The sequence below is a fragment of the Oncorhynchus tshawytscha genome, linkage group LG01, assembly GCF_018296145.1.
Source record: "Oncorhynchus tshawytscha isolate Ot180627B linkage group LG01, Otsh_v2.0, whole genome shotgun sequence".
Classification (NCBI taxonomy): Eukaryota; Metazoa; Chordata; class Actinopteri; order Salmoniformes; family Salmonidae; genus Oncorhynchus; species Oncorhynchus tshawytscha.
The window spans coordinates 65,254,248-65,279,942 of NC_056429.1; the positions used below are offsets into that span (position 1 = coordinate 65,254,248).

Genomic DNA, 25,695 nt, shown 5'->3' on the forward strand with positions numbered 1-25,695 from the left:
AATCTTAGCTAAATGTAAAATTGTGTGACTTAGACCTCCTCAACAGAAATGTTTAAATTAATTACAGATTTCTTGATTTATCTTAATGATTAATTTTGAATATAAAATTAGTTGTTTAGATCCTGGATGCTGATTGGTTGATATGCATGAGTTGAGGGACACCATGACATGTTAATCTCATAATTCCACTGTCCCACAGCCCAGGGAAGAAATTCATAAACTTCATCTCCCTCTGGGGAAAAAAGCATTCACCATGGAAACCGTAAATACTTGCAATTCCATTAATTAATTAACCAGCACAGTGCCAATGGCCTATGTAGGCTTATTGGATATTTTTTTATTTGAATATGTTTAGCTTTCCAACATTGAATGAATAGAATGATTAGAATTAAGGACTGGGTCAAAACATGAGAGAAGGACTAAAGACCATCCCACTTGGGTAGAAACTTCAGAATGCAAAATTGATCCAATACATGCCAGCAGGCAAGGAACATAATGGCTGTGAGATTTATTGGCAGCCCCTAATTGAGAACAGAAAAGTGCTGGGCCATTTTAGCTGGCAACGATGTGAGTGGGACGTCCCATTTTCCACCATAGAAGAGGCAAGCACTGACTGTCAATATTTTACAATTATTTAACTAGGCAAGTCAGTTAAGAACAAATTCTTATTTTCAATGACAGCCTAGGAACTGAGCTAATCAGTGGGTTAACTGCTTTGTTCAGGGGCAGAACAAGAGATTTAACCTTGTCGGCACGGGGATTCGATCCTGCAACCTTTCGGTTACTTGTCCAACGCTCTAACCACTAGGCTACCATCACCAGGACCACAGACATTATTTCCACTCACTTGCCATCAACGGAAATGTCACTATAGCTTGATTAGCTCAGACTCGCTAACCATAATAGTTGTTTCCAATGTAGGCCTATTTGATACTTTTAAATCATTATTTATTGACATTCTTGTCTCTCATTATCATTAAATCTATACTAGGTAGCTAAATGGAAATGATTTGTTTAGCATAGCAATGAAGAAAATGATTAGGATTAACGACTTGGTCAAAACATGAGAAAATAACTAATGACCAGCGGCTTGGGTAGCATCTTAAGAATGCAAAAACGTATTTACTCATTAAAATAATGTTTTTATAAATATTTTGGCAACCATTATATAAAAGCAGCAAGGCCTTCGATCCCAGGGATTATTGTGTGATAACTCCTTCCTAAGGACTGTTCTGCTTAACTATTTAACTAGTTTCAGGAAGTCTTATGGCTATGTTGTTGCTACGGTAGTGCAAGATGGAAAAACAACAGTAATATTGCCGTTTAAAAATGTTTTTTAGGGAGTATGCAAGCGCAGAAGTTTGCTTCACCTAGCTGATTTCTGCTATGAACAAACCAAACCTATGTATGCTGACCCTTAACCTACACTCTGTGGACAGGACAGAGCACCACATTTTGTAAACAAAGCAAGTGAAGTTCTTAGACCAGCTAGCTACTTTGACAGTTTTGATAAAGAAGACTAGTAGGTTTTGATACGTTATTGTAATTAACTTTTACAGCCAATATCTGTTTTGAATTACTCAGTACTCTCTTGAATTAAACGCTGCTACCTGACTTTTAAGACCGGAACTCTGTCCATTTCTTATAAAAATATTGGGTCTTACAATCCCTTTAGAATGCATTGACAGAGTAATAATTCTGATTGGGAAATACTACAGAGGAATTTAGAATTCCACTAACAGTATATATGCATCCACACCAAATGTTACCTAGTTGTTAGTTAGTGCAATTTTTATCCTGTAAGTCAAATTTATAGTATCTTTATACACTAGTACTTTATAACTATCACATGTCAAACATAGCATTTTGTATTTGAGGTGTTTTATGTTACGCTGAATAATCCAAGAGCCTTGAGAGGCAACTCAATAATTATATTTATTTGAATACACATCTTTATTATTCTATATAAAATTCTGGGATAAACTTCAAAAGGAATCCATACAGAACTATGCTGCATTTCAAGCTTTATTAATGCCATCTACAAGGGAGACCATCCAGTGCAACCTAACTCTATAAAGAAGTCAAATACCTCCATGTTAGTTGGTGCTCCTGACTGTTGTTGAATCCATAGAAATAGAAGGGAACCTGCAGTTCTGTTTTGGAAAATATACATAAAAACCTTCCATCTCAGTCATAATTAGGAAATGCAAAGGAGTGCCAATATATCTTGTGTTAAGCACAAGGGACTAGAAACATAAATGTGCTTATAAAAACCTATTACATTTAGCAGAAATCTTGCACGTTTCCCTGCACAAAACCTTGAAGTTAAGACAAGGTAGAAGGTCAAATTAGGATTAAAACTTGTTACCTGCATGCCCTCTAGTCACACATCTATCACGTATTTATATAAAAATTGCCTGACTGATCTAGGCTCAGCTAGTCCCTCTGCTGAAAACAACATATGGCTTCTACTGCAGTGAGGTGAATTGTCCCAGTACTAATACAGCCCCTCTATTCCCTCACATGTCTCCTGTGGCTTACACTAAGCCCTCATCACAAAAAGGCTTGTGAGGAAAACACCAAATACCTACCCATTTAGTTAGCGTCTAAAGCTCGTCTTGTCTCCTCCTGTTAAGGTATGCTATGTGAAACCCAGAGGTTTTGTGCTCGTCTTTTTACACATGGGAAAATAAAAAATCATGTCCTTAGAAAAGTACAAAGCAGCCTGACGAAGCGTGTCAGTGTGCAAAATGCTTTTGACTTCCCATTACCTGCATAGAATCACTTAAGAGTATAGAGATAGATCAGAGAAAAGAACAGACAATATATATACATCTAAACCATAGATACAGTACACACAATACCGTTCAAAAGTTTGGGGTCACTTAGAAATGTCCTTGTTTTCCATTAAAACATACATGAATAGGAAATAGTCAAGACGATGAAAAGTTATAAATAATGATTTCTAATTGAAATAGTAATTGTGTCCTTCAAACTTTGCTTTCGTCAAAGAATCCTCCATTTTCAGCAATTACAGTCTTGCAGACCTTTGGCATTCTTGTCAATTTGTTGACGTAATCAGAAGAGATTTCACCCCATGCTTCCTGAAGCACCTCCCACAAATTGGATTGGCTTGATGGACACTTCTTACGTACCATACGGTCAAGCTGCTCCCACAACAGTTCAATAGGGTTGAGATCCGGTGACTGTGCTGGCCACTCCATTATAGACAGAATACCAGCTGACTGCTTCTTCCCTAAATCGTTTTTGCAAAGTTTGGAGCTGTGCTTCGGGTCATTGTCCTGTTGTAGGAGGAAATTGGCTCAAATTAAGAGCCGTCCACAGGGTATGGCATGGCATTGCAAAATGGAGTGATAGCTTTCCTTCTTCAAGATCCCTTTCACCCTGTACAAATCTCCAACTTTACCACCACCAAAGCACCCACAGACCATCACATTGCATCCACCATGCTTGACAGATGGTGTCAAGCACTCCTCCAGCATCTTTCCATTTTTTTGTGCGTCTCACAAATGTTCTTCTTTGTGATCCGAACAGCTCAAACTTAAACTCTGTCTATAACACTTTTATCCAATCTTCCTCTATCCAGTGTCTGTGTTCTTTTGCCCATCTTCATCTTTTCTTTTTATTGGCCAGTCTGACATATGGCTTTTTCTTTGCAACTCTGCCTAGAAGGCCAGCATCCCGGAGTCGCCACTTCACTGTTGACTTTGAGACTGGTGTTATGCGGGTACTATTTAATGAAGCTGCCAGTTGAAGACTTGAGGCATCTGTTTCTCAAACTAGACACTCTAATGTACTTGCTCAGTTGTGCACCGGGGCCTCCCACTCCTCTTTCTATTCTGGTTAGTGCCAGTTGGCGATGTTCTGTGAAGGGAGTAGTAGTTTCTTGGTAATTTCTTGCATGGAATAGCCTTATTTCTCAGAACAAGAATAGACTGACTAGTTTCAGAAGTTTTCAACAGTTTTCAGCTATGTTAACATAATTGCAAAATGGTTTTCTAATGTTCAATTAGCCTTTTAAAATTATAAACTTGGATTAGCTAACAACGTGCCATTGGAACACAGGAGTGATGGTTCTGATCAATTTGATGTTATTTTAATGGTCAAGAAATGTGCTTTTATTTAAAAAACAAGGACAATTCTAAGTGACCCCAAACTTTTGAACGGTAGAGTACATACCGACATACAGGTGGTAAATGAGACAGTTTACTATCTTTGGCAGCCAGGTAAGCTGAGAGTTCCAAAATACAAAAATAAGGCTCTCAAAAAACAAAAAGCATCAATAAATAAAATCACCAAACAGTACATTGTACAAAAGATCTGCTTCTGTATAAAGTGTCGTTTGAGGGCACCGTTGGGATTGGAAGCAGGGCTTGCACCTTGCTGTGCTGAGGAGAGTGTGGTTGGAGAAGGTGGAGGTGGGCGAGGTCAAAGCAGCTACAACCCAGGTCTGCTACTGCGGGACATGAAGCCACCCCGGTTGTGGGAGCTTGCTGGGACTGAAACAGGCACCAGTAGAGCTGAGAAGAGAGGAGATCAGGACAAAGAAGACAAGTGTTAATGAGCATTGATAGTTAATACTCAAATTCATCTCTATTTAAAGATAACTACTTTCCTCGTAACCAGAGGCTACGACCGAACTCTCTCATAAACATACTTAATTACCAAACACAACCCAGCGACATGTTTTATTAACGGAGTAGCCGCAGATCTTTTTTTCACGGATTAAAGGTCCCGAAGCGTCGGGGCATGTGCGGATCACCGTCCGTTCTGCGTATGTGCTTCTTTACCTCTACTTTATGAGCACATTTTTGAGGTCTCCTTCCCTTCACATTTCCCAATCAATCGTGAATGACCATTTCAAGTTTCACCAACCGTTTTGTCTCAATCAGTTTCATGGGGATATGCATTTAGATCATCTTGAGTTGTTCAGTGGTGTTTTGAATGATGTTCAGTGAGCACATTGTTGAGCAAATGGTGCTAACTGTAGCATAGCCTACCTGTGTATTTTGCCTAGTGGCGCACCCTGTTGAGTTTTGGCCACATGAAAGAAAAATGCAGTGGTGATTTTGTCTTACAGTAATGTTATACTATGACTTTATGTGATCTTGCAGACAATGATTCAGCTTCGATAAAACTTTATTAAATGAGACCTGTTCGCCAGAGTAGACTGTTCTTTACAAGTAGAGCAGAGAAAGCATAAAGTTGTGAATAAACACAAGCGTAGAAGCTTCGGGATCTTTAGTCTGGGTAAATAAAGGTCAGTGAAAAGTCAGATCCACAGCCACAGCCTTTTAGAAATGATGAGGACCACTGGAGATGCCTACTGACCTGGGGGAGGGGCTTGTGTATCAGGCTCCTCCTCATCCTCAATGGGGGAGTGGCCCAGGGGGTGGTGGGCAAAGGAGTCCAGGAAGGAGGAGCTGCTGATGCCCAAACTGATGCCCGTCACTCCGATGCCCAGAGAGTCTGCCAGGATACCAGACAGAGACTCAATCAGTCGGTCACAAAAATAAATGTGTAGAAACTGTGTACAGTATGCAATGTAAAACGAGGTGCCCACCTGTACCCACAGATGCCCTGCCAGGACGTCCCTGTCCAATGTTGTCCAGCACCGTGAAGGAGCGGCGGTAAGGGGTGTCTGACTGCAACAGAACCCAGAGTTAAATCTCACTGACTGGGACGCAGGCAAACATATTCCACATTCATCCTTTACAAAATAAACCTACAAAATATACCAAAATCATGCTGTAGTGGTAATAATGTGTGACCACCATGTGTGACTATAGCCATACCCTGTAGGTGTGGGTGGTGTTGGGACGGGAGAATACGTCCAATAAATGAAGCCGATCCCGAGGAAGCAAACTACCTGCTTCATCTGTAACAGCACTGTGGGCACGACTGGACGAGTCTCTATGCCGCTACACAAAATAAAATTGCGTTGTGTTATTAGCATGTGATAGTATTAAGTGTTTTATCAAGTCAGTTCAAGATGTACAACTAGTATGCAGTTTTACTCGTCCCATACCTGAGTAGGTCTGAAGTGCTGTCCAGAGTGCCTGGGCTCAGCGTCCCCAGTGCCGATGGGAGGAAGGAGTGTGTTCCTGCTCAGAGGCATCAAAGGAGAGGCCAGGCGGTCACTGGCTGTGGGTCTGGAGAGAGTAATAACTCTGTTCACCTTCCACGCTTTCTATAAAGTTACACAAGTCCCTTTAACATGGAGCAGACTGAAATCTCACTCCACACAAGGGTAAATTATATGCTCCACACAGATATTGTTCCACTCAAGGTTCATGACAAGTTCATCTGTTAGGATGCTTAGCTAGTCACACACACACACAATTCCTCACATCCCTTCCCCTCCATTCTGCTGAACAGAACGCCACAAGGCACAAGTTAAAAGGCAAACCGCTTTCAAAGTAATCTCTCTGCACAGACGGTTCTCCAGCTTCAGAGCGATAGGAGAAGAAGAGCGAGGAAGGAGGGGTGTACATGGAGGAGGACAGGGACCAGATGGAGATTGGGTAACCCTCTAAGTTAACTCACAGGCGCGTTCCACGGATGACCTCATCCATGGAGCCAGCGGCACTGGACTGCGTCAGGCTGGGAACCAAGGGCAAAAGAGTTCGTGGAGGCGGGTTACGGCGTCTCGCCGACTGGGCAGGGCGGGACAGGGAGGAGGAGCTCTGTTCTAGCACCCGGCGAGGACGTAGCTTGCTAGACGGAATCACGGTGGACCCTGGCCTATGGGTCATCACCCTCTCCTCAGGGTCCCTAAGAAAGAAAAGGAAGCAATTAACCTTTACTCAAAGTAAGATATGCATACACACCTACATATCCATAGCTAATAACAGTCTCTTCACCTCTTATTTAATAAGACGATAATAGGTCATCAGTAATAATAGTGGTTGACCCCTAGAGTTAGCTCCTAAAGCTACACTCTACTAATAAAGATTCTTATACTAAATAATAATACCAAAGATTCTTATACTAAATAATAATACTAATAAAGATCATTATAGTATCAGCAGGAGTATGATCAGTACTTATGGTCTCCATACTGGGCTCTCTCCATCACTCCCAGGTTCCTCTGCTGCAGGGGGATGCCGTGGATGACTATGAGTTCGTTGAGGTTGTGATGTGTCACCGCTGCCTCTACTGGGACCCGACTGGACTGTAGGAGGGAGGGAGGCAGAAGCCGATACAGAGTAAGAGTCATTCACCTAAAAAAACTACAGCCACCTCATTATCACTACGGACACTTGCACGTCACCTTAGCCCCAACTCAGCATTTCTACATGCAACCAAGTGGAGAGGACCTACAACCACCCACTTGAGACCAAACAAACAATTAGACAAAAAAGTAAATTAAAGCAAGAATTGAGTAAGTAAAAGCATTCCAGAATTGTCATTTGATACATTTTTTTAAAAGACAGAGACGGGTGTAATAAAAAAATAAAAACTCAACAGTTGGTTAAGAAGTAAGAAAGTGACTAAAATTGGTATGGTTTGAGTTATTCAACAGGCACAAGCACATTCAGCCTAAGAATGAATAAAAACATGCCGCTGTGGATGGCGTCGATCGGCAGCATTTTGCCTCTAGGTGAGAGTTGCATACAGTAGATGATTTTTTCTGCTTTTTGGATTTCCGTCTGGGCTTGTGCTTTGAGCCCCTTGATTTTGTGGTCTTTGGGGGAAAAAAACGGATGACCAAATGAGAGAGTGAGAGAGAGAAAAGGAGGTAGTAAGGAAGGACAGATTGGTGGTTAAAAGGGTGTGGAACAGACCAAGGAACAAGAAAGAGTAGGGGGCAAAAAGAAGGAAAGAAAAAAGGATTCAAGTTAATGAACTATCTGATAGCCTTAAAACAAAGTGAGAAAACCTCCTGACAGCAGGGGAAAGCAATTCAGCATCAGTGTGTGACTGTGTTTCCAGTTTTGAAAACTAAGCCTAAACTCAAACTAATCTGAAAGTTATTGTAGTCCATTCACAGTGCTTAGTAATATATCCTATTGATCTAATCCTACATCCTAACAGTAGGATTTTCCACTCTACGGAGAGGTAGACCCATTGGTGGTCCTTCTCCCCCCTCTCAGGGCACTGACCTGGGGTTGCGGGGTTCCTGTTAGCTGTGGCACCCTGCTCTGGCCCAGCCTGGGGAGCAGAGTGGGCAGTGTGGACAGGAGCAGGAAAGGGTTCCGAGCATCTGACTGGGATGGGCTGAAGTTCACTTCATTTTTCTCATCATCTGTCAAAAAGAGGATGCAAAATACTGTCAACACAGGCTCAAGCAACAGATTATGCTGTGGGTATGGCATCATTTGGCAATGATGGATTTCTTGGTTTAAAAGTCAATTGCAAGTCTCTTTGTTGAGTAACAGAACACTAATGTATGACCCAGCGTTGCCTATAAGACATTGCCCTTTGGTTCTACCTGACACACAGCCCTCCCAGTGCCTGCGGACCAGCTCCTCCATCCAGCCAAACAGCTCTCGCCACACATCGTCAAACAGCAGGTCGAGGACTGACTGTCTGCGACAGCGGTAGGGAGACACCGGAGGCAGGCCGTACCACCGCCGACCAGCCCCCATGCACCCCCGCTCCCACTTGTCATCCCTGTAAAGGTCAAACCATAGATTAAACCATCAACACAACAGACCTGGGCAAGGTTATGTAAAATACTGCCAAATACAGAGCTTGGTTTAAGGTTATTTGGTACCCTTAGGGTAATCCCAAAAGTAGGCAACAAGCTCAATCAACTGCACCATACTGTAAAGTGTTTGAAATGCCCCTATAGATATACTGTAGGGTACTAAACAGGAGAGCCGGGAGGTGACCCACAAATCCCTGCAGTCAAAGGCCAGGTACTCCTCCATCAGACCTTCAGCCTCGATCACCCTGGGCCTGTCATGACCTCTGGATCCACTGGGAGTACTAGGGGGGTGGTCAACATCCTCACGGGGCCTGGACAGCACAGCCTTCCTACCTTGCACACACAGGCTGGACACACAAACAACACGGTTCCTAAAAAGCATCAGTCCTTTGGCTAGCCAAAGTAGCCTAGCCAGTACATGTATGCCTTGCAAAAAAAATAAAATAATACATATTATGTTCTATATTTTTTGGGGGATGGCTGTTTTGCATGTTATTTTGGCATTAATAAGTGTCACATGAGTTTGCAAGCAATGTAAAAAAAAAAAATCTTATTTTTAATGAGTTAATAAAGCCACATACAAACTTCTCTTTTTCGGTTTCTTGAGTAAGTCCTGGCTCAATGCTTTCTGTGGTGGTGGGGCAGCCAGCAGAAAATATGGAGCCTAGGTGTTGGTAACATTCTCTAGTTGAGCCGTGATTGGCTCAGTGTTCTGTCACTCATTGGGACACTACGTCACCGCCAAATCTAAGGGTAGAGTTCGAAAATGCAAGCCCTTTGGGTGCTGCAATTAGAGTTACATTAGAAGTGCCCATCCAAGAAGGCTCAAGGTCATTGCCCACAGATAAAATTATATCAAACCACATTATATCTACAGCAGCTTTGATTGGACTGATCATGTCAACATCATACTTTTAAAATATTGAATCAAGTCGACAATCTACTGGCAAATCCAGTAGTTTTAATCCTTGTCATATGAAGAGAAATAAGGAAGTGAAATTATAGATAAAATGTATTGGACATTGGACATAAACATTACATAACAAGTTGGAGATTGCAAACTCAACAATTAGTGGTTTGGAAGGAATCAGTGGCTAACTGCAAGCATTTCAAAACAATCACTAGCCTGCTAGTCAGTGGAGTGGGTGTGTGGTCCCAATTCTGGGTTTAAGGGTCTCTTTTCCAAGCTTAAAATGATAAACATTCAACATTGTCCATGCTGTCAATCCAGCATGATTTCTGCCTCGCTTTAAACAACTGTTAACTTGGATCTTGGAAATCTGACTTCAGTGAGTTCATGACAACTGGGAACTCTGAAAAAAAATAGCTAAAAAAGATAAGTTTGGAATGTTCATCCAACTCGGAATTGCAAGTCTGGAATTCGGGCCTCTTTCTAGAGCTCCGACCTGAAGATCACTGACGTCATCATGATTCGCCTTTGACCCCCCCCCGAGTTCCCAGTAGTCTTGAAAGAACCATAAATCCAGAGAATGCCAGACTTTGATGTTTGATGACAGAATCTGCCCACGATGGACCGCTGCACCACCTTCTTGTTCAAGTGAGCACAACAAGGTGAGTCAAAAAATGTATTGTATGCTGATGCATAAATTATGTAATATGCCTGGGAGATATGTATACTGTAGCTGAGAAAGTAATACTAAGTGCATGTTGTGTAGTAAGGTGTTAGTAGCCCATGTGCCTCACCTTAATAATTTAGTCCCGTCTCCCCTCCCAATTTCACCTACTGTTCTGACTTGGTGGTGCACATGTAGCCTGTAGCCGGTTTTAGAGAATGTAATCATTGAATATTGTAAGAGCTTTCATTGTCTGCTTATATGCCCCCTTTATTTAACCTACGGTTCTGACTTGGTGTACAGGGAGAACACAGTAAGAATGTCCGTGTTCTGAACTCTGTTGCTGTACATTTCAAAAGTGCTGAACAAATAGTTCTATTGACTACATCTGTCCTAGCTCGCTCATTAATGTCTTAATCGAAATTAAGGATTGCCTCTTATCTGCTTGCCAACCCCTTATGCCTTTGTTGGTACATCTCAATTGTTAGTAGAAACCACATTTGCTTAAGCAAGTCAGCCATATCAGCTGTGTTTTTTTAAGGCATTAAATGAGGCCGAATGAACTGTTTCGCTGCCAGACAAGGCTCCACTGATAGCCAGGTGTAGCAGTGGTAAGGTGTTGGGACAGCTTTATGTAGGCCCTAAGTGTGTCACAGTTATATTGCAATTAATATATTGTTAAGTGTTGTGTTGTGGAGTGGGTTTGCTGGCATGCATCTAAAAAAACGTGGGGGGATTTGCCCCACCAAGATTTACATGCTAAAATCGCAACTGACGCATTGTAACTTACACACGCTGACTTACTTAAGTTGACTTGCTGTTTGACAAGCCACACAGTATGTAGGTCACAAAACCACAAAGCAAACGGACATCCATAATTGATGGGTTAACAGCATCAGTAGTCAGTGCTCACTCTGTGACGGGGCCAGGCTTGTCCTTGTCCTGGGGCTTGCTATAGATGCTGTCCTTTTGTCCAGCTGCACTGCTGCTGGCTGTCCCGGTCCCCTCCCCTGAAGTGGCGTACCACTGGAAGCCCTCGTCATTGGGACACACCAGCTGACTACCCAGAATCCTGTGGGTTCACATAGCAGGGTGGAGGGGGTCAAACAGTGATTACAACCTAAATTAATCAAACAGATAGGAAAATGTATTAACCCCCCCCAAACACACACTGAGCCAATGGTTTATGATATCTTATTGGGAATTGGGCCCAAGGGCTTTGAGCCTATAATTATGTGGCAAGTAGTTTCTTCTCAGGTTTGAAAACAAATCTAAATCAGATTCATCTTAGGTACCTTCAAGTTGGACTGTTCTTTTAAGAGGTATCCCTTTATTGAACCCTAAGTACTTTCAGTGATACATTTGCAGGCGAATAGTGTAGGAACAAGGCTAGAGTGGCAGTAATGTGTGACAGTGTGTGAGAAGTGAGAGGTGAGGGGGGAGTAGGGTGAGTACCCACCGTAGGTGAGGGAACCTGAAGGCCCACTGATGACACTCATCTTGCAGCCCCCGTAGATGTGCCCCACCCCGCCCCTCATAAAGCTCCTCGTCAATCTCCTCAAACATCTGCTGCACCTGTTGCGACGCCACCTTGTCAAATTCCTGAGGGATGGAGGGAGGGAGAGAGGTAGAGAGAGAGGAGGCCCTGCAGAGGAACACTATGACAGAAGGCAGTTGCTTTTCAAGCTAATCAAATATTAGCAGCACATCGCTGAGAGTCGTTTATGTCACAGCAGGCGATGGGCTCCTAGAGTGTGTGGCAGTGTATGAGTGATCGTGCTGGAGTAATTGGTATCATGTGCATATGTTTGTGAGAGACAGAGAGTGTGTGCCTGCACAGGCAGGTTGTGTTTACTGTAGAATATAAATTAGAATTATAGAAGTATGACTCCTATGAGGCATTCTGAGGACATGGCTGTGTGTAAATACATCATGGAGTTTTTAGAGGGCAAGCTCTATAAAGCTAAAAATCACCATGAAGTGAAACCATGAGGGAACTGACCTCTGCAGACAGAGTAGACTGTAAGTCATTACAATAAAATATGATAAGGCTAATTTAATTGAAAACTGTATAAAAGACTGTTGTAGCATTCAGCATGGCTAGGCCTAGCTAGTGCCTTCAGAAAGTATTCACACCCCTTGACTTTTTCCACATTTTGTTGTGTTACAGCTTGAATTTAAAATGGATTAAACTGAGATTGTGTCACTGGCATACACAAAATACCCCATAATGTAAAAGTTTGTTTTATTTTTTACAAATGAAATAAAAATGTGAAGCTGAAATGACTCAAGTCGATAAGTATTAAACCCCTTTGTTAGGCAAGCCTATAATTGTTCAACAGTAAAAATGTGTGCAATAATAGTGTTTAACATGATTTTTGAATGACTACCTCATCTCTGTATCCCACACAAGTCAGTTAAAAACAAATTCTTAATTACAATGACGGCCTACCGGGGAACAGTGGGTTAACTGCCTTGTTCAGGGGCAGAACAACAGATTTTTACCTTGTCAGCTCGGGGATTCGATCCTTAGATATAAATATATGTAAGGTCCCTCAGTTGAGCAGCGAATTTCAAACACAGGTTCAACCACCAAGACCAGGGAGGTTTTCTAATGCCTCGCAAAGAAGGGCACCTTTTGGTAGATGGGTAAAAGAGCAGAGACTGAACAGTCCTTTGAGCATGGTGAAGTTATTAATAACACTTTGGATGGTGTATCAATACACCCAGTCACTACAAATATATAAGTGTCCTTCCTAACTCGGTTGCCGGAGAGGAAGGAAACTCTCAGGGATTTCACGATGAGGCCAACAGTGATTTTAAAACAGTTACAGGGTTTAGTGGCTGTGACAGGAGAAAACTAAGGATGGATCAACGACATTGTAGTTGCTCCACAATACTAACCTAAATGACAGAGTTAAAAGGAAGACTGTACAGAATAAAACTATTCCAAAACATGCACCCTGTTTGCAATAAGGCACTAAAGTAAAACTGCAAAACATGTGGCAAAGAAATTCACTTTATGCCCTGAATATAAAGCATTATGAATACACAACACATCACTGACTAGTACTCTTCATATTATCAAGCATGGCGGTGGCTGCATCATGTTATGTTATGGGCAAGGATAAGGGAGTTTTTATGATAAAAATAAACTTAGAGCTAAGCACAGGCAAAATGCTACAGGAAAACCTGGTTCAGCCTGTTTTCCAACAGACACTGGGAGACAAATTCACCTTTTAGCAGGACAATAACCTAAAACACAAGGCCAAATATACACTGGAGATGCTTACCAAGATTAAATTGAATGTCCCTGAGTGGCCTAGTTACAGTTTTCACTTAAATTGCCCTGAAAATCTATTGCAAGACTTGGCTGTCAAACAAAAATCAACAACCAACTTGACTTGAATAATGTGCAAATATTCTGCAATCCAGGTGTGCAAAACTCTTAGAGACGTACCCATAAAGACTCACAGCTGTAATCACAGCCTCTTTTCACTTTGTCATTATGGGGTATTGTGTGTAGATGGGTGAGAACAAACATATATTTAATCCATTTTGAATTCAGGCTGTAACACAACAAAATGTGGAATAAATTAAGGGGTATGAATACATTCTGAAGGCAACATAAGCGCTTGATACTCAGAACATAGGGCAATTGAATGGTAAGATCCAGCTGAGAAGGTGAGGCGAGACTCACATCATAGCCCCAGGAGAAGACAGAGCTCCTCTCTGTAGAGATACCCGTCTCTGTGTAGCTGTGGATCCCAGACCAGGACCGCGTCGTGTCTCCAGTAGTGGCCGTTGGACAGTCTGACCGGCGAGAGGCTGCAGATGTCATCTCCGAGCTGCAGAAGAGGACAGACATTGTTTACATGTTGCTGTACATTACAGTGTTGTGTGTTGTTGAGTGTGTGAGGGAATAATTTAGACCAGATTATGTAACTAACTGGCTACCTCCCTCTTTATTGTCTCCTTGCCTTCACACATCTAAACAGGATATGTGAAAGCAAAATTGTTGCTCCCTACAAGTGTACTTGGTATCGCCCGCCCGATTCTTTGAGAACAGGTCATACCTGCTGTAAGTGGAGACAGCTTCCTGAAGGTCATGGAGGAGGCAATGGGGGAGGAAGTCATTGTCTACCTCCTCTGGGAGAGGGTGATGGTCAAGGCTGCTTCGGGATATGCCCCGACTGCAGAGAAAGGAAAATACAGCTTTATTAAACATGAGTAAGCAATAGCATCGATAGATACATAGATATTTAATTCTAATACTATAGTAGGTTGATATGTATTGTTGTAAAAAAAATACACTAATCCCAAACAAACAAGGAGTGAAGCATGAGGTGGGACTTTACATAATCAATTTAAAGCATTAAACATTATCCTATCCCATCCCTTTGTGGAGGCAACTGACCTTGGTGTGACAGATGGGCTGTCAAAAATGTGATCTGATCAATACATTCTCCTTTTACATTGTCATACGATCATGGACTGTGCATTAGCTAACGTTAGCTATTACTTACCAACAATGTAGCGTTAGTCAATCTAGATTAGCTAGCTACCAAATCAGTATCTCGAATGACAGAAATGACTGTTAGCAAAGAATGATAAGCTTGGTCATTAGTAAACAAGCTTGCTTTACTTACACCTCAAGATTGTGCGATACTGTTCTCCTGCTGTATCGCGAAATCATTCTCCTTTTTCTGTTTATCGGCTCATGCCCTCCTGTGTGTCCTCTGTCGTCGTGCATCCCTCTGATTCCTGTCCCCACTTTGTCTTTTGGAAGAGGTTTGCCATTTTTCCCCGACCGCAGTTCAATACGTACACACTTGCAAGTTAGCTAGCTACTGTAACGTTAGCTATCTGGCCTCGTTGCTACTGAACTTATTGAGGCTAACAGTAATTGCAGCTAACTTGCTGGCTAGCTAACGTAGTTACTATAGATAACTGAGAAAGAGATGTATTGATCTACAATATAATATTTCAAACAAACCGTGGCCTAAAAATGTGTTTTTATGTTTCAGCGCAAGTGTAATAATATATACCAATATTACAGCATCCATTACTACTAAAGAGGATTATTGCCACAACAAGGATGTTATGGACACCCAATCCATAGGCCTGATGGGAAATACATTTCTATCTCGTCTCATATGAGCTTTCTCCTTCATATAAAAGACTACAAATCCATATGCTCTGTGCGATTTTCCTATCGCGCTCCTAAATTCTATCCGTCTCTTACCGGGGAATTTTGACCACACATATTTATTTTAATACTTTTGTTGTAATTCCACATTTTATGTACATTTTACAAATGTTCTATTGATTCATTATATGTTTGGTCAATATTTTAACATTTAAAGCACATTGTCATAGCAGTAAATAATTATTTCTGAGATAAATCCGTTTCATATAGGAACCATAGTAAAACTAGTTTTATAGCCGAGATGTATTAATGGTAGGACAAAAACTGTCTTAAAAACAGCATGAGAACGACAGAGCTTCACGACTAATTGTAATTTTATAGGACTCCGTCTTGAAGACCAACGTTACATCAGATACACAATAAACAAGGCAAGGTAATACCGCTCTCAGAACTGTCACTAACGTGAATTTATAAAGTAAAGACACTTTGACTAGTATGGTATCGCGTTAGCTAGCTAGCTATCAGTCCAGTTCGCTTACTTTTATTGTCATGATTTCATTTGCAAATATCCTGTAATTTGTAGTTTAAGCCTATACATTTAAGACTTCGAGCGATCAAGATAGCATGTGATCAATTGCAGTTACATAAACAAACAGTTAGCTAGCTGGCCTAATTACATCATTCCACGATAGCAAGGTCTCCAGAGGCATGTCCAAACTAGAACCCTAGATCTTACTTTAACAGTTAGCTAACGTTAGCGAATCAGTACATTAATCGATATAGGACGAGCTAAATAGTTTATTTTCCTATAATTCAATTAGTTATCATTCAAATATCATTGTACATACAGTGCACTCAAAAGTATTCATACCACTTGACTTTTTCCACATGTTACGTTACAGCTTTATTCTAAAATGGATGAAATTGTTTTTTCCTAATCTACACACTACCTCAAAATGAAAAAGCAAAAACTTTTTCTTAAAAAAAAAATGTTTGCACAAAAATAAACTGATCACGTTCACGTAATTATTCAGACCCTTTACTCAGTACTTTGTTGAAGCACGTTTGGCAGCGATTACAGCCTTGAGTCTTCTTGGGAATGACGCTATAAACTTGGCACACCTGTATTCGGGGAGTTTCTCCCATTCTTCGCTGAAGATTCTGTCAGGTTGGATGGGAAGCTTTGCTGCACAGGGGGTTCAAGTCGGTACTGGTGTGCCATGTCTAGGACAAAAAGGCTTCTCAACAGTTTTTACCCCCAAGCCATAAGACACCTGAACAGGTAATCAAATGGCTACCCAGACTGTTTGCATTGTGTGCCCTCCCCCAACCCCTCTTTTACGCTACTGCTACTCTCTGTTCATCATATGCATAGTCATGTTAACCATATGTACATACTACCTCAATCAGCCTGATTAACCGGTGTCTGTATGTAGCCTCGCTACTGTATATAGCCTCACTACTGTTATTTTTCACTGTCTTTTTACTGTTGTATTCTTTACTTCCCTATTCACCTAATACCATTTTTTTTTTCACTATTGGTTGGAGCCTATAAGTAAGTATTTCACTGTAACACCTGTTGTGTTTGGTGCACGTGACAAACTTTGATTTGTGCTCTCGCTGGGCTAGGTCTTGAGTGCACTTTTCATCAAGGATCTCTCTTTACTTTGCATCCCTACAACATGAGGCTGCCACAACCATGCTTCACCGTAGGGATGGTGCCAGGTCTCCTCGACTTGATTCTGGCCGACGAGTTAAATCTTGGTTTCATCAGACCATAATTTCTTGTTTTATGGTTTGAGAGTCTTATAGGTTACTTTTTGCAAACTCCAAATGGGCTGTCATGCCTTTTCCTGATGAGTGGCTTCTGTCTGGCCACTCTACCATCAGGCCTGATTGGTGGAGTGCTGTAGATGGGAGAACCTTCCAGAAGGACAACTACTTCCACAGAGGAGCTCTGTCAGGTTCTTGGTCACCTACCTGACCAAGACCCTTTTCCCCCTGATTGCTCAGTTTGGCCCGGCGGCCAGCTCTAGGCCAGCTCTAGGAAGGGTCTCCATTTAAGAATGGATGCCACTGTGTTCTTGGGGACCTTAAATGCTGTAGATATTTTTTTGGAACCCTTTTCTAGATCTGTGCCTTGACATAATCTTATCTCGGAGCCCTACGGACAATTACATCAATTACATCAACCTCATGGCTTGGTTTTTGCTCTGACATGCAGTGTCAACTGTGGGACCTTGTATAGACAGGTGTTTGTGCCTTTGCAAATCATGTCCAATCAACTAAATTTACCACAGGTGGACTCCCGAGTGACGCAGTGGTCTAAGGCACTGCGTCTCAGTGCCTCGCTGCAGTACCTAGTTCGAATCCAGGCTGTATCTCATCTTGCTGTGATTGGGAGTCCCATAGGGAGGCGCACAATTTACCCAGCGCCGTCCGGGTTTGGCTGGGGTAGGCAGTCATTGTAAATAAGAATTTGTTCTTAACTGACTTGCCTACTTAAATAAAGGTTAATTATTGTCATTTTTTATTATGAAGGTATATAGAACATCTCAAGGATGGTCAATGTAAAAAGGATCCACCTAAAGCTAAATTTCCAGTCTCATAGCAAAGGGTCTGAATACTTATTTAAAGGTATTTCAGTTTTTTATACATTTGCAAAAATTCTAAACCTGTTAACTCTTTGTCATTATGGGATATTGTGTGTAGATTGATGGGAAAATGTATTTTATACATTTTAGAATAATGCTAATGTAACAAAATGTGGAGAAAGTCAAGGGGTCTGATTACTTTCTGAATGCACTCTGTCACAATGTCCTGACCTACAACAGTCTCTGCTGATATCAAAGTCAAACATCACTTCTCTTGTTATTGCTCATATCATAGGTTCATCAAACCATCCCCACTATGGACCTACTTAGGAGAACAGCCATGCAAGAGGACATGGTCCAGTACGATCTCTTCTTGGTTCAGCCAAACCTCTCAGACTCACATGCTGACGAACTATGTCTGCAACACCTAGTGGAGGAGATTTTGGCCAAGGTTGCACCTCTCCTTATGCGGCATATCTGGCAACAGCAGCCATTCAACCTCAAGTACCACACTGAGAAAGGTACAGTACTTGTCCTGATCTGGATACAAATGTTCTTCAAGGTTTTAAGTATTTGTTATATAAATTAATTTCAACCTTTGACTGATTGAATGGTGGTGTCTTGATTGTACCTGCAGGGGGAGTTCCTGCACACATTGGAGGTAGCACTGTGTTTGGGGACAGTGTGGAGGATGAGTGGTTCATCGTATACCTCCTCCTCCAAATCACACAAGCCTTCCCTGAACTTGCTGCCAGGTAGTGGAACACAGTCTGCAAAGCCCTGTAATACTTCCAGTTGGTTTCAATTCTTTTGTGTTCTTTCCTACTGATATTTACTTTAACTTGATACAGGTTAGAGGACAATGATGGGGAGTTCCTTCTGATTGAAGTAGCAGACTATCTTCCAAAGTGGTTGAATCCAGAGAGCAGTGAAAACAGAGTAAGATCTCTACCTCTGACTAAGATCTGTTTCACTCTCTGTATATCGCTTCACTTACCTGACTATCCAGTTGTCTCTGGAGGTGCATATCCGATCTCGCTCACTCCGGTCTCTCTCTCTGTAGGTCTCTTTTAATCTGTGTTTCTCTGGTTCTGGTCTGCTAGGTGTTCCTCCACAGAGGTGAGCTGTACATCCTGCCTTGTCCCTCCCGCTCTGGTGATGTTGGCCTGCCCAGAGATGCAGTGCCCAGTGTGACCCAGGCTCTGGCACTGCTGTCATCCCACACACATGCCTGTCTCGCAAGCCCCAAGATCCGCACTGCCCTGAGGCAAAGACTGGCGGGGTGAGTGAAGCAGCAGAAACAACGCTATGACTTGAAGGGATTGTAAGGTATCTGTTTGACAGTAGTTTTGGGTGTTATGATTGCTCAGAAATGCATATTTAAGGGTATGTAGATTTGTGTATGTCTAGCCACCCATTCAAGCCTACTGTCATACTCACGGTCACAGTTATTATCTGGCTTCACAGATATCCAGAGAAGATCCAGGCAAACCTTCACCATGCTCACTGCTTCCTGCCTGCGGGCATCGCTACAGTGTTGGCACAGCGACCAGACCTGGTTGCCCCAGCAGTGTCAGCTTTCTACCTGAGAGATCCAGTAGATCTACAGGCCTGTCGGACGTTCCGGACCTTTCCCGCCGACACACGAGTCCTAACCTCGGTACACATAAGTTGCCTTTTTACTTGTTGACGGGTGTATGCATTTTAGTGTTGTCACGATACCAATATTGAGATACCAGATTTTCCTTGGCAAAAAAAGACCACTACACAGCCAAAACTCTATGGTCCTTTATAACCTGCTTTTGTAAAATATGATGTGCCATTCCTTGCGAAATATACAAATGTGACTGGTTGGAAACACAAGGCTGTTTTTGTTCCTTTACTTCCTGGTATTGGTATCATTACAACACGACTGCATTGTGTGTTATGCAGTGTGGTTTTGGTATATTAGTGCTGTATTTAGATGTTGCCTATGTGTCTTTCCAGGTGACATTCACCCGTTGCCTGTACGCCCAAATGCAGCAGCAGCATTTCACCCCCGACCGGAGGAGTGGGTTCACCCTGCCTGCCCGGTCCCACCCCCAGTACCGTGCCCACGAGCTGGGCATGAAACTGGTGAGTTCACCCCCACCCACTAACAATATTGATATTTCTTAGACTACTCCGGTTCTTAGTTATTCTTGTCTCTGACCTTCCCAGGCCCATGGCTTTGAAATCCTGTGCTCCAAATGCAGACAGCCATCATCGGTGCCTGATGCTCCCATCAGCTGTAACCCCTTGTGGAAAGGATTTCTGAACAGTCTGAAGAAGAGGGGTTATTTCAGAGTGAGTCAATACTCTGCCTCTGACAGAAAGGGTGATTGGCTCAAGGCTTGCATATATATGGTGTATGTGTGTATATATATCACATTTTTATGTAATATTTATTTTATATGATAACATTTAGCAGACACTAGCTCATCGGTTTTGTACCAATGAACTTGAGTTATTAAACCGCTGTAATCTTGACAGCATGTACAACTGATCTTTAACCCAGTGAACTGATTACACATGTTCAAGCGTTTAGATGTTTCTATTATTGGTTAGTAAGAGGCAAAAAAAGATTACCAATCTTGCAAACAAAAGTAAATCATTATTTCAGAATTGTTTAGATTGTGAGACTGCTAATCTCTGTTGCTAGTTAACCAGTAAGGGGGGAAGCTCTTGAATCCTCTATTTCGTGTTTCAGTGAGGATAGCAGTGTTGTACTGTTAGCATTGCAATTGTCAGTGATTCATAGTGTTATACCTTTTGGTGACATATTGTCTGTGGCAGGGGGAGCTGGAGGGCTCTGCACATTACAGAAAACTGATGACTTCAGCAGAGAACTTCTTTAAGCAGTCAATCACCCCAACACACAGGTGAGTGCTCTCAGCTTGTGTGTGTGGGTACACGTGTGGTATTTTCAATGCCGTGGTTTTACAGGCCCTCTTAGCTGCAGAGACAAATTTAACTGTTAAAGCTAATTTTGTGCAATTTTACTATGGGGCAGAGAGGAAAAAAAAGTGAGGTCATTTAAGTTTACACTGAAAATGCTTTAGCAGTGCATCACTGCTAAATGCATATAGGGAAAACACTGAATACACTATCCTGTGTGTTTGTAGCTCAGGTGGCAGGGCCCCAGCTGAGGAGGTTCTTCAGCTATTACAGAGCTGTGCTCCCTACAACCTGGATGAGCTGAGTAAACGGGAGGCCCATCTACCCCCAGAGGATAGTGAGTACAACACCTCACTTTACTATAGTACAACAGTCAGTCTTGTACCAGCACAGGCGCATTGCGTGAAGTTACTTTTATTATAACTCACTGAACTGATATGTTCGCACCACAAAGTAGCATGCTGGCTTTCATGTTAGATAAAATCACAGTCGTTAGGACTGCTGATTAGGGGAAGGGATCAGCCTGTAGTGAACATACCCATGTAGTAAACAGAACAAAGAAGCTGTTTCCATAAAGATAAGCTAGAATGAGCTTATCAAGGTTGATGACAACACTGATTTTTCTCTTATCCCCACCCCATGTCCAGGTGAAGGTTGGCTGGATATTTCAGCCCAGGAGCTGGAGCATCTGTTGGAGGGGAGTGGAGTGGGGTTGGGTGGCTCTGAGCCCAGCCTGACCAAACATACGCAGGGGGGAAGGAGTGAGAAAGGGGAGGAGGAGGGCAGCTACAGCCTAGTGGCTGTAACCCAGGGCATGAAGAACTTCATCAACGCCATGTCTTCACACGAGGGGGCCGAACTACCCTGGTTAGACTGACTGAGTGGCTGATTCACTGTCTGTCCGCACTGTTCTACTTAGCAGTTAGCTTCCCACGTAAAGGGCTATGCAATAATACGGTATAGAACGTTAATGTACGCTAGCTGACTGTAATGGGTATTCAGGTGTGTGTGTAAATGTGTAATTTGACTTTGTTTATTATAGGTCCCATTCAAATGAGCCGTTCAGGTTTGATCCAGAATCCATGGCTGGTGCACTGGACAGACTACTGGGTATGTAGTTGAATAAGGGCTACTTTTTTATGAACTCCCATATGTCACAGTAGAACTAGCTTGAAGATGGTGGCCTGCGTTAGAGCCCTGCGCAGGTATGAGTTTAAAGCCAGAGCTGGCTTTAAACACTGTCTTGTTCCCAGACAAGCTTAACCCCTTCACCCGCTTTGAGGATAACAGTGCCACCAATGTGGCCCGCTCCCAAGGACTGTGGGCTCTTGTTCCCTGTGGCCGATGTGAGTAAGACGAGCGTGGTAAGTGTGTAAACCCCCCGCAAGGCTACTGGCCCAGACGGCATCCCCAGCTGCGTCCTCGGCGCAGACCAGCTGTCTGGAGTGTTTAAGGACATATTCAATCTCTCCCTCTCCCAGTCTGCTGTTCCCACTTGCTTCAAGCTGTCCAGCATTGTTCCTTTACAAAAGAAAGCAAAGGTAATTTAACTAAATTACCCTGGGGCGGCAGGGTAGGTTAGAGCGTTGGACTAGTAACTGGAAGGTTGCAAGTTCAAATCCCCTAGCTGACAAGGTACAAATCTGTCGTTCTGCCCCTGAACAGGTAGTGAACCCACTGTTCCTAGGCCGTCATTGAAAATAAGAATTTGTTCTTAACTGACTTGCCTAGTTTTATTTAACTATCACCCTGTAGCACTCACTTCTGTGATCATGAAGTCCTTTGAGGCTAGTTAAGGATCACATCCCTTCCACCTTACCTGACACCCTAAACCCTTACCTGACACCCCAATAGATCCACAGATGATGCAATCACATTGCCCTCATCTGGACAAGAGGAATACCTACGTAAGAATGCTGTTCATTGACTATAGCTCAGCCTTCAACACCATAGTACCTTCCAAGCTCATTATTAAGCTTGGGGCCCTGGGTCTGAACCCCGCACTGTGCAACTAGGTCCTGGACTTCCTGACGGGCCGCCCGCAGGTGGTGAAGGTAGGAAACAACACCACTTTGCTGATCCTCAACACACGGGCCCCACAAGGTTTTGTGTGCTCAGCCCCCTTCTGTACTCCTTGTTCACCCGTTAACTGCATGGCCATGCACGCCTCCAACTCAATCAAGTTTGCAGACTACACAACAGTAGTAGGCCTGATTACCAGCAATGGACGAGGCCACCTCAATGTCAACATAACGAAGGAGCTGATCGTGGACTTCAGGAAACAGCAGAGGGAGCAAGCCCCTATCCACGTCGCAGCAGCGCTTCAATCTCAGGGGCCAAACCAATTTTCTATAGCCTCCTAAGACACAACTTTTACAGATGCACAGTTTAGTGACTCCCTAGTGGCGCAGCCGTCTAAGGCACTGCATCACAGTGCTTGAGGCGTCACTACAGATCCGGGTTAGATCCTGAGCTTTGTCGCAGCTGGCCGCTAAGCAGGGTTGGTCCTGGTCAGTCCCTGGATGGGAGACCAGATGCTGCTGGAAGTGGTGTTGAAGGGCCAGTAGGAGGCACTCTTTCCTCTGGTCTTAAAAAAAATGGGACACTGCCCTGTGTAGGGTGCTGTCTTTCGGACGGGATGTTAAACAGTTGTCCTGACTCTGAGGTCATTAATGATTCCATGGCACTTATCGTAGGAGTGGGGGTGTTAACCCCGGTGTCCTGGCTAAATTCCCACTCTGAAATGGCCCTCAAACCATCATGGTCACCTAATAATTTCCAGTTTACGATTGGCTCATTCATCCCCCTCTACCCTGTAACTATTCCCCAGGTCGTTGCTGTAAATGAGAACATGTTCTCAGTCAACTTACCTGGTAAAATAACGGATAAATAAATAGACCCATGAGGCGGCGCACAATTGGCCCAACATCATCCGGGTTAGGGAAGGGTTTGTCCTTGTCCCATCGTGCTCGATCCTGGGCTGTATCACAGCCTGGTATGGCAACTGCACTTCCCGCAATCGTGTTGTCTACCAAACGCATCACCGTGGGCACACTTCATGCCCTCCAGGCCACGTACAGCACCCGATGTCACAGGAAGGCCAAAAAGATCAAGTACATCAACCATCCGAGCCACGGACTGTTCACCTCGCAGTCATTCAGAAGGCGAGATCAGTACAGTTTAAGATAAAATATATTTATTTTAAACTTTAACTAGGTAAGTCTGTTACGAATAAATTCTTATTTACAATGACGGCCTAGGAACTGTTGGTCAACTGCCTTGTTCAGGGGCAGAACGACAGATTTTTACCTTGTCATCTCAGTGATTCGATCCAGCAACCTTTTGGTTACTGGCTCTAACCACTAGGCTACCTGCCGCCCCAGATGCATCAAGCTGGGACCAAGAGACTGAGAAACAGCTTCTATCAAGGCCTTCAAACGGTTAAATTGCTGTCACAAGCCACTACTCAACCCTGCACTTTAAGGGATGCTGCCATTTATACAAAGACATGGCATCACTGTCAACTTTAATAATGTTTACATACTGCTTTACTCATCTCATATGTGTATGTACTGTATTTTGGTCAAAGCCACTCTATTGCTCGTCCTAATATTTGTTTCTTAATTCCATTCTTTTATATTTGTGTGAATTGTTAGATGCTACTGCACTGTTGGAGCTAGGAACAGAAGCATTTCAGACATCTGCAATAACGGCTAAATATGTGGTGAACAATTACAACATTTTATTTGATATGCTTGTACTACACAGCAGAGTATATGCGCAAATGGTTTCGCTTCAAAATGTTAGTGATACCTGAGCCCTGCCCTTACCCTAGTTATGGATTAAAAAAAGACAGGCCCGGCCTTTACCCTAGTTATTGATTAACCTGCTGCATAATGTCGGGACCTGTCTAGTCTGTACTTTTCAACTATCTGCTATGTAAATATTTCAGGGGCTAAGGATGAGGAGTTGGACTCAGACGACCTAGATGACGACGATGATGATGATGATGATGATGATGATAGAGTGAAGGGTCCTACTGGACCGCTAGGAGTAGGACCAGAAGCTTTGGAAGATCTTAGGAAGTACATGGATGAGATGGACCATGAGCTTATGGGCACAAACATTGGACAGAGCTTCAACCAGCAGGCAAGTCCGAGTTGTGGATATTTATTACTTGTGGCTGTGTGCAAATTCTGTAAAGAGTTATTTGAGAGAGGCTGCATAAGTTGAATTAGTTGCATAGAAATATGTTAAATAATAATTGTATTCTATGGTTCAAGCAGGACACCAGTAAAGCAGGCCCCGGTCAGGAGGATCTGCTGGGTGAGGACGAAGAGGAGATCCAGCCCCTGAACATAGACCTTAACCTGGCCACTAACCTCCTGGAGTCTCTGAGCTCCCAGGCTGGGCTGGCTGGGCCTGCCTCTAACCTGCTGCACAGTCTTGGCATCCACCTGCCCCCAATACTGACCGTTCATGAACACCTGCCCCCAAAAAAAAAAAAAAACCTGACCTTTCATTATGACCTAGTGCCCATATCTTACTGTCTGCACAGCCAGGATGCACAGGACTTTAAACTCCTGGCTCAGAGTATTCTGGGCCAGAATCATATTGATCATCAGGATAGGGGTTTGACAACTGGATCATGTTTGCATTCAGAATGGCAAGATCTAAAAGTTAACTGTAACCCTAAAACTTTGATTCTAACAGAGACACTTGTATCCCTGTTGGATATATTAATCTGATTCTGACTGTCTTAAATGTGTTCTTTTACAGCACTTATAA

The 25,695-nt window shown here is 42.9% G+C and overlaps 2 protein-coding genes across 6 annotated transcripts; one reads left to right on the forward strand and one right to left on the reverse strand.

Annotated features, from left to right (window-relative positions):
• Positions 1 to 4,070: 4,070 nt before the first annotated feature.
• On the reverse strand, positions 4,071 to 15,367 carry LOC112254933 (protein FAM149B1). 5 transcript variants are annotated; one of them, XM_042324329.1, is made up of 16 exons: positions 14,898 to 15,367; positions 14,325 to 14,441; positions 13,949 to 14,096; positions 11,708 to 11,850; positions 11,162 to 11,320; positions 8,863 to 9,021; positions 8,456 to 8,637; positions 8,127 to 8,269; positions 7,586 to 7,708; positions 7,083 to 7,195; positions 6,568 to 6,795; positions 6,050 to 6,173; positions 5,817 to 5,942; positions 5,585 to 5,666; positions 5,353 to 5,490; positions 4,071 to 4,541 (listed from the first exon to the last, which is right to left on the reverse strand). In XM_042324329.1, the coding sequence occupies exons 1-16, from the start codon at positions 14,999 to 15,001 to the stop codon at positions 4,459 to 4,461; spliced, it is 2,172 nt and encodes a 723-aa protein (XP_042180263.1). In that variant the 5' UTR covers positions 15,002 to 15,367; the 3' UTR covers positions 4,071 to 4,458. The 5 variants fall into 5 exon arrangements, with proteins under 5 accessions (XP_042180263.1, XP_024283704.1, XP_024283730.1 ...); XM_024427936.2 differs by having other exon boundaries at positions 7,068 to 7,195; XM_024427962.2 differs by lacking the exon at positions 8,863 to 9,021 and having other exon boundaries at positions 7,068 to 7,195.
• Positions 15,368 to 15,689: 322 nt separating this feature from the next.
• Positions 15,690 to 25,695, forward strand: ecd (ecdysoneless homolog (Drosophila)). The gene is made up of 15 exons (XM_042328276.1): positions 15,690 to 15,825; positions 18,287 to 18,512; positions 18,629 to 18,746; positions 18,843 to 18,930; positions 19,095 to 19,273; positions 19,459 to 19,651; positions 19,978 to 20,106; positions 20,191 to 20,316; positions 20,806 to 20,891; positions 21,135 to 21,244; positions 21,555 to 21,774; positions 21,950 to 22,017; positions 24,860 to 25,056; positions 25,194 to 25,439; positions 25,687 to 25,695. Exons 2-15 carry the CDS (start codon positions 18,308 to 18,310, stop codon positions 25,693 to 25,695), a joined length of 1,974 nt encoding a protein of 657 aa, XP_042184210.1. The 5' UTR covers positions 15,690 to 15,825; positions 18,287 to 18,307.

Bases quoted from the DNA above. Each gene is read 5' to 3' on its own strand.
- LOC112254933 (XM_024427936.2), bottom strand. From the start codon at position 15,001: ATGCACGACGACAGAGGACACACAGGAGGGCATGAGCCGATAAACAGA. The intron at 11,321-11,707 runs GTGGGTACTCAC...GTGAACCCACAG, and splicing joins TTCAGGTTCCCTCACCTACG to GATTCTGGGTAGTCAGCTGG. The intron at 5,667-5,816 runs GTATGGCTATAG...GTTCTGTTGCAG, and splicing joins ACACCACCCACACCTACAGG to TCAGACACCCCTTACCGCCG.
- ecd (XM_042328276.1), top strand. From the start codon at position 18,308: ATGGACCTACTTAGGAGAACAGCCATGCAAGAGGACATGGTCCAGTAC. The intron at 18,747-18,842 runs GTAGTGGAACAC...AACTTGATACAG, and splicing joins TTCCCTGAACTTGCTGCCAG to GTTAGAGGACAATGATGGGG. The intron at 19,652-19,977 runs GTACACATAAGT...GTGTCTTTCCAG, and splicing joins ACACACGAGTCCTAACCTCG to GTGACATTCACCCGTTGCCT.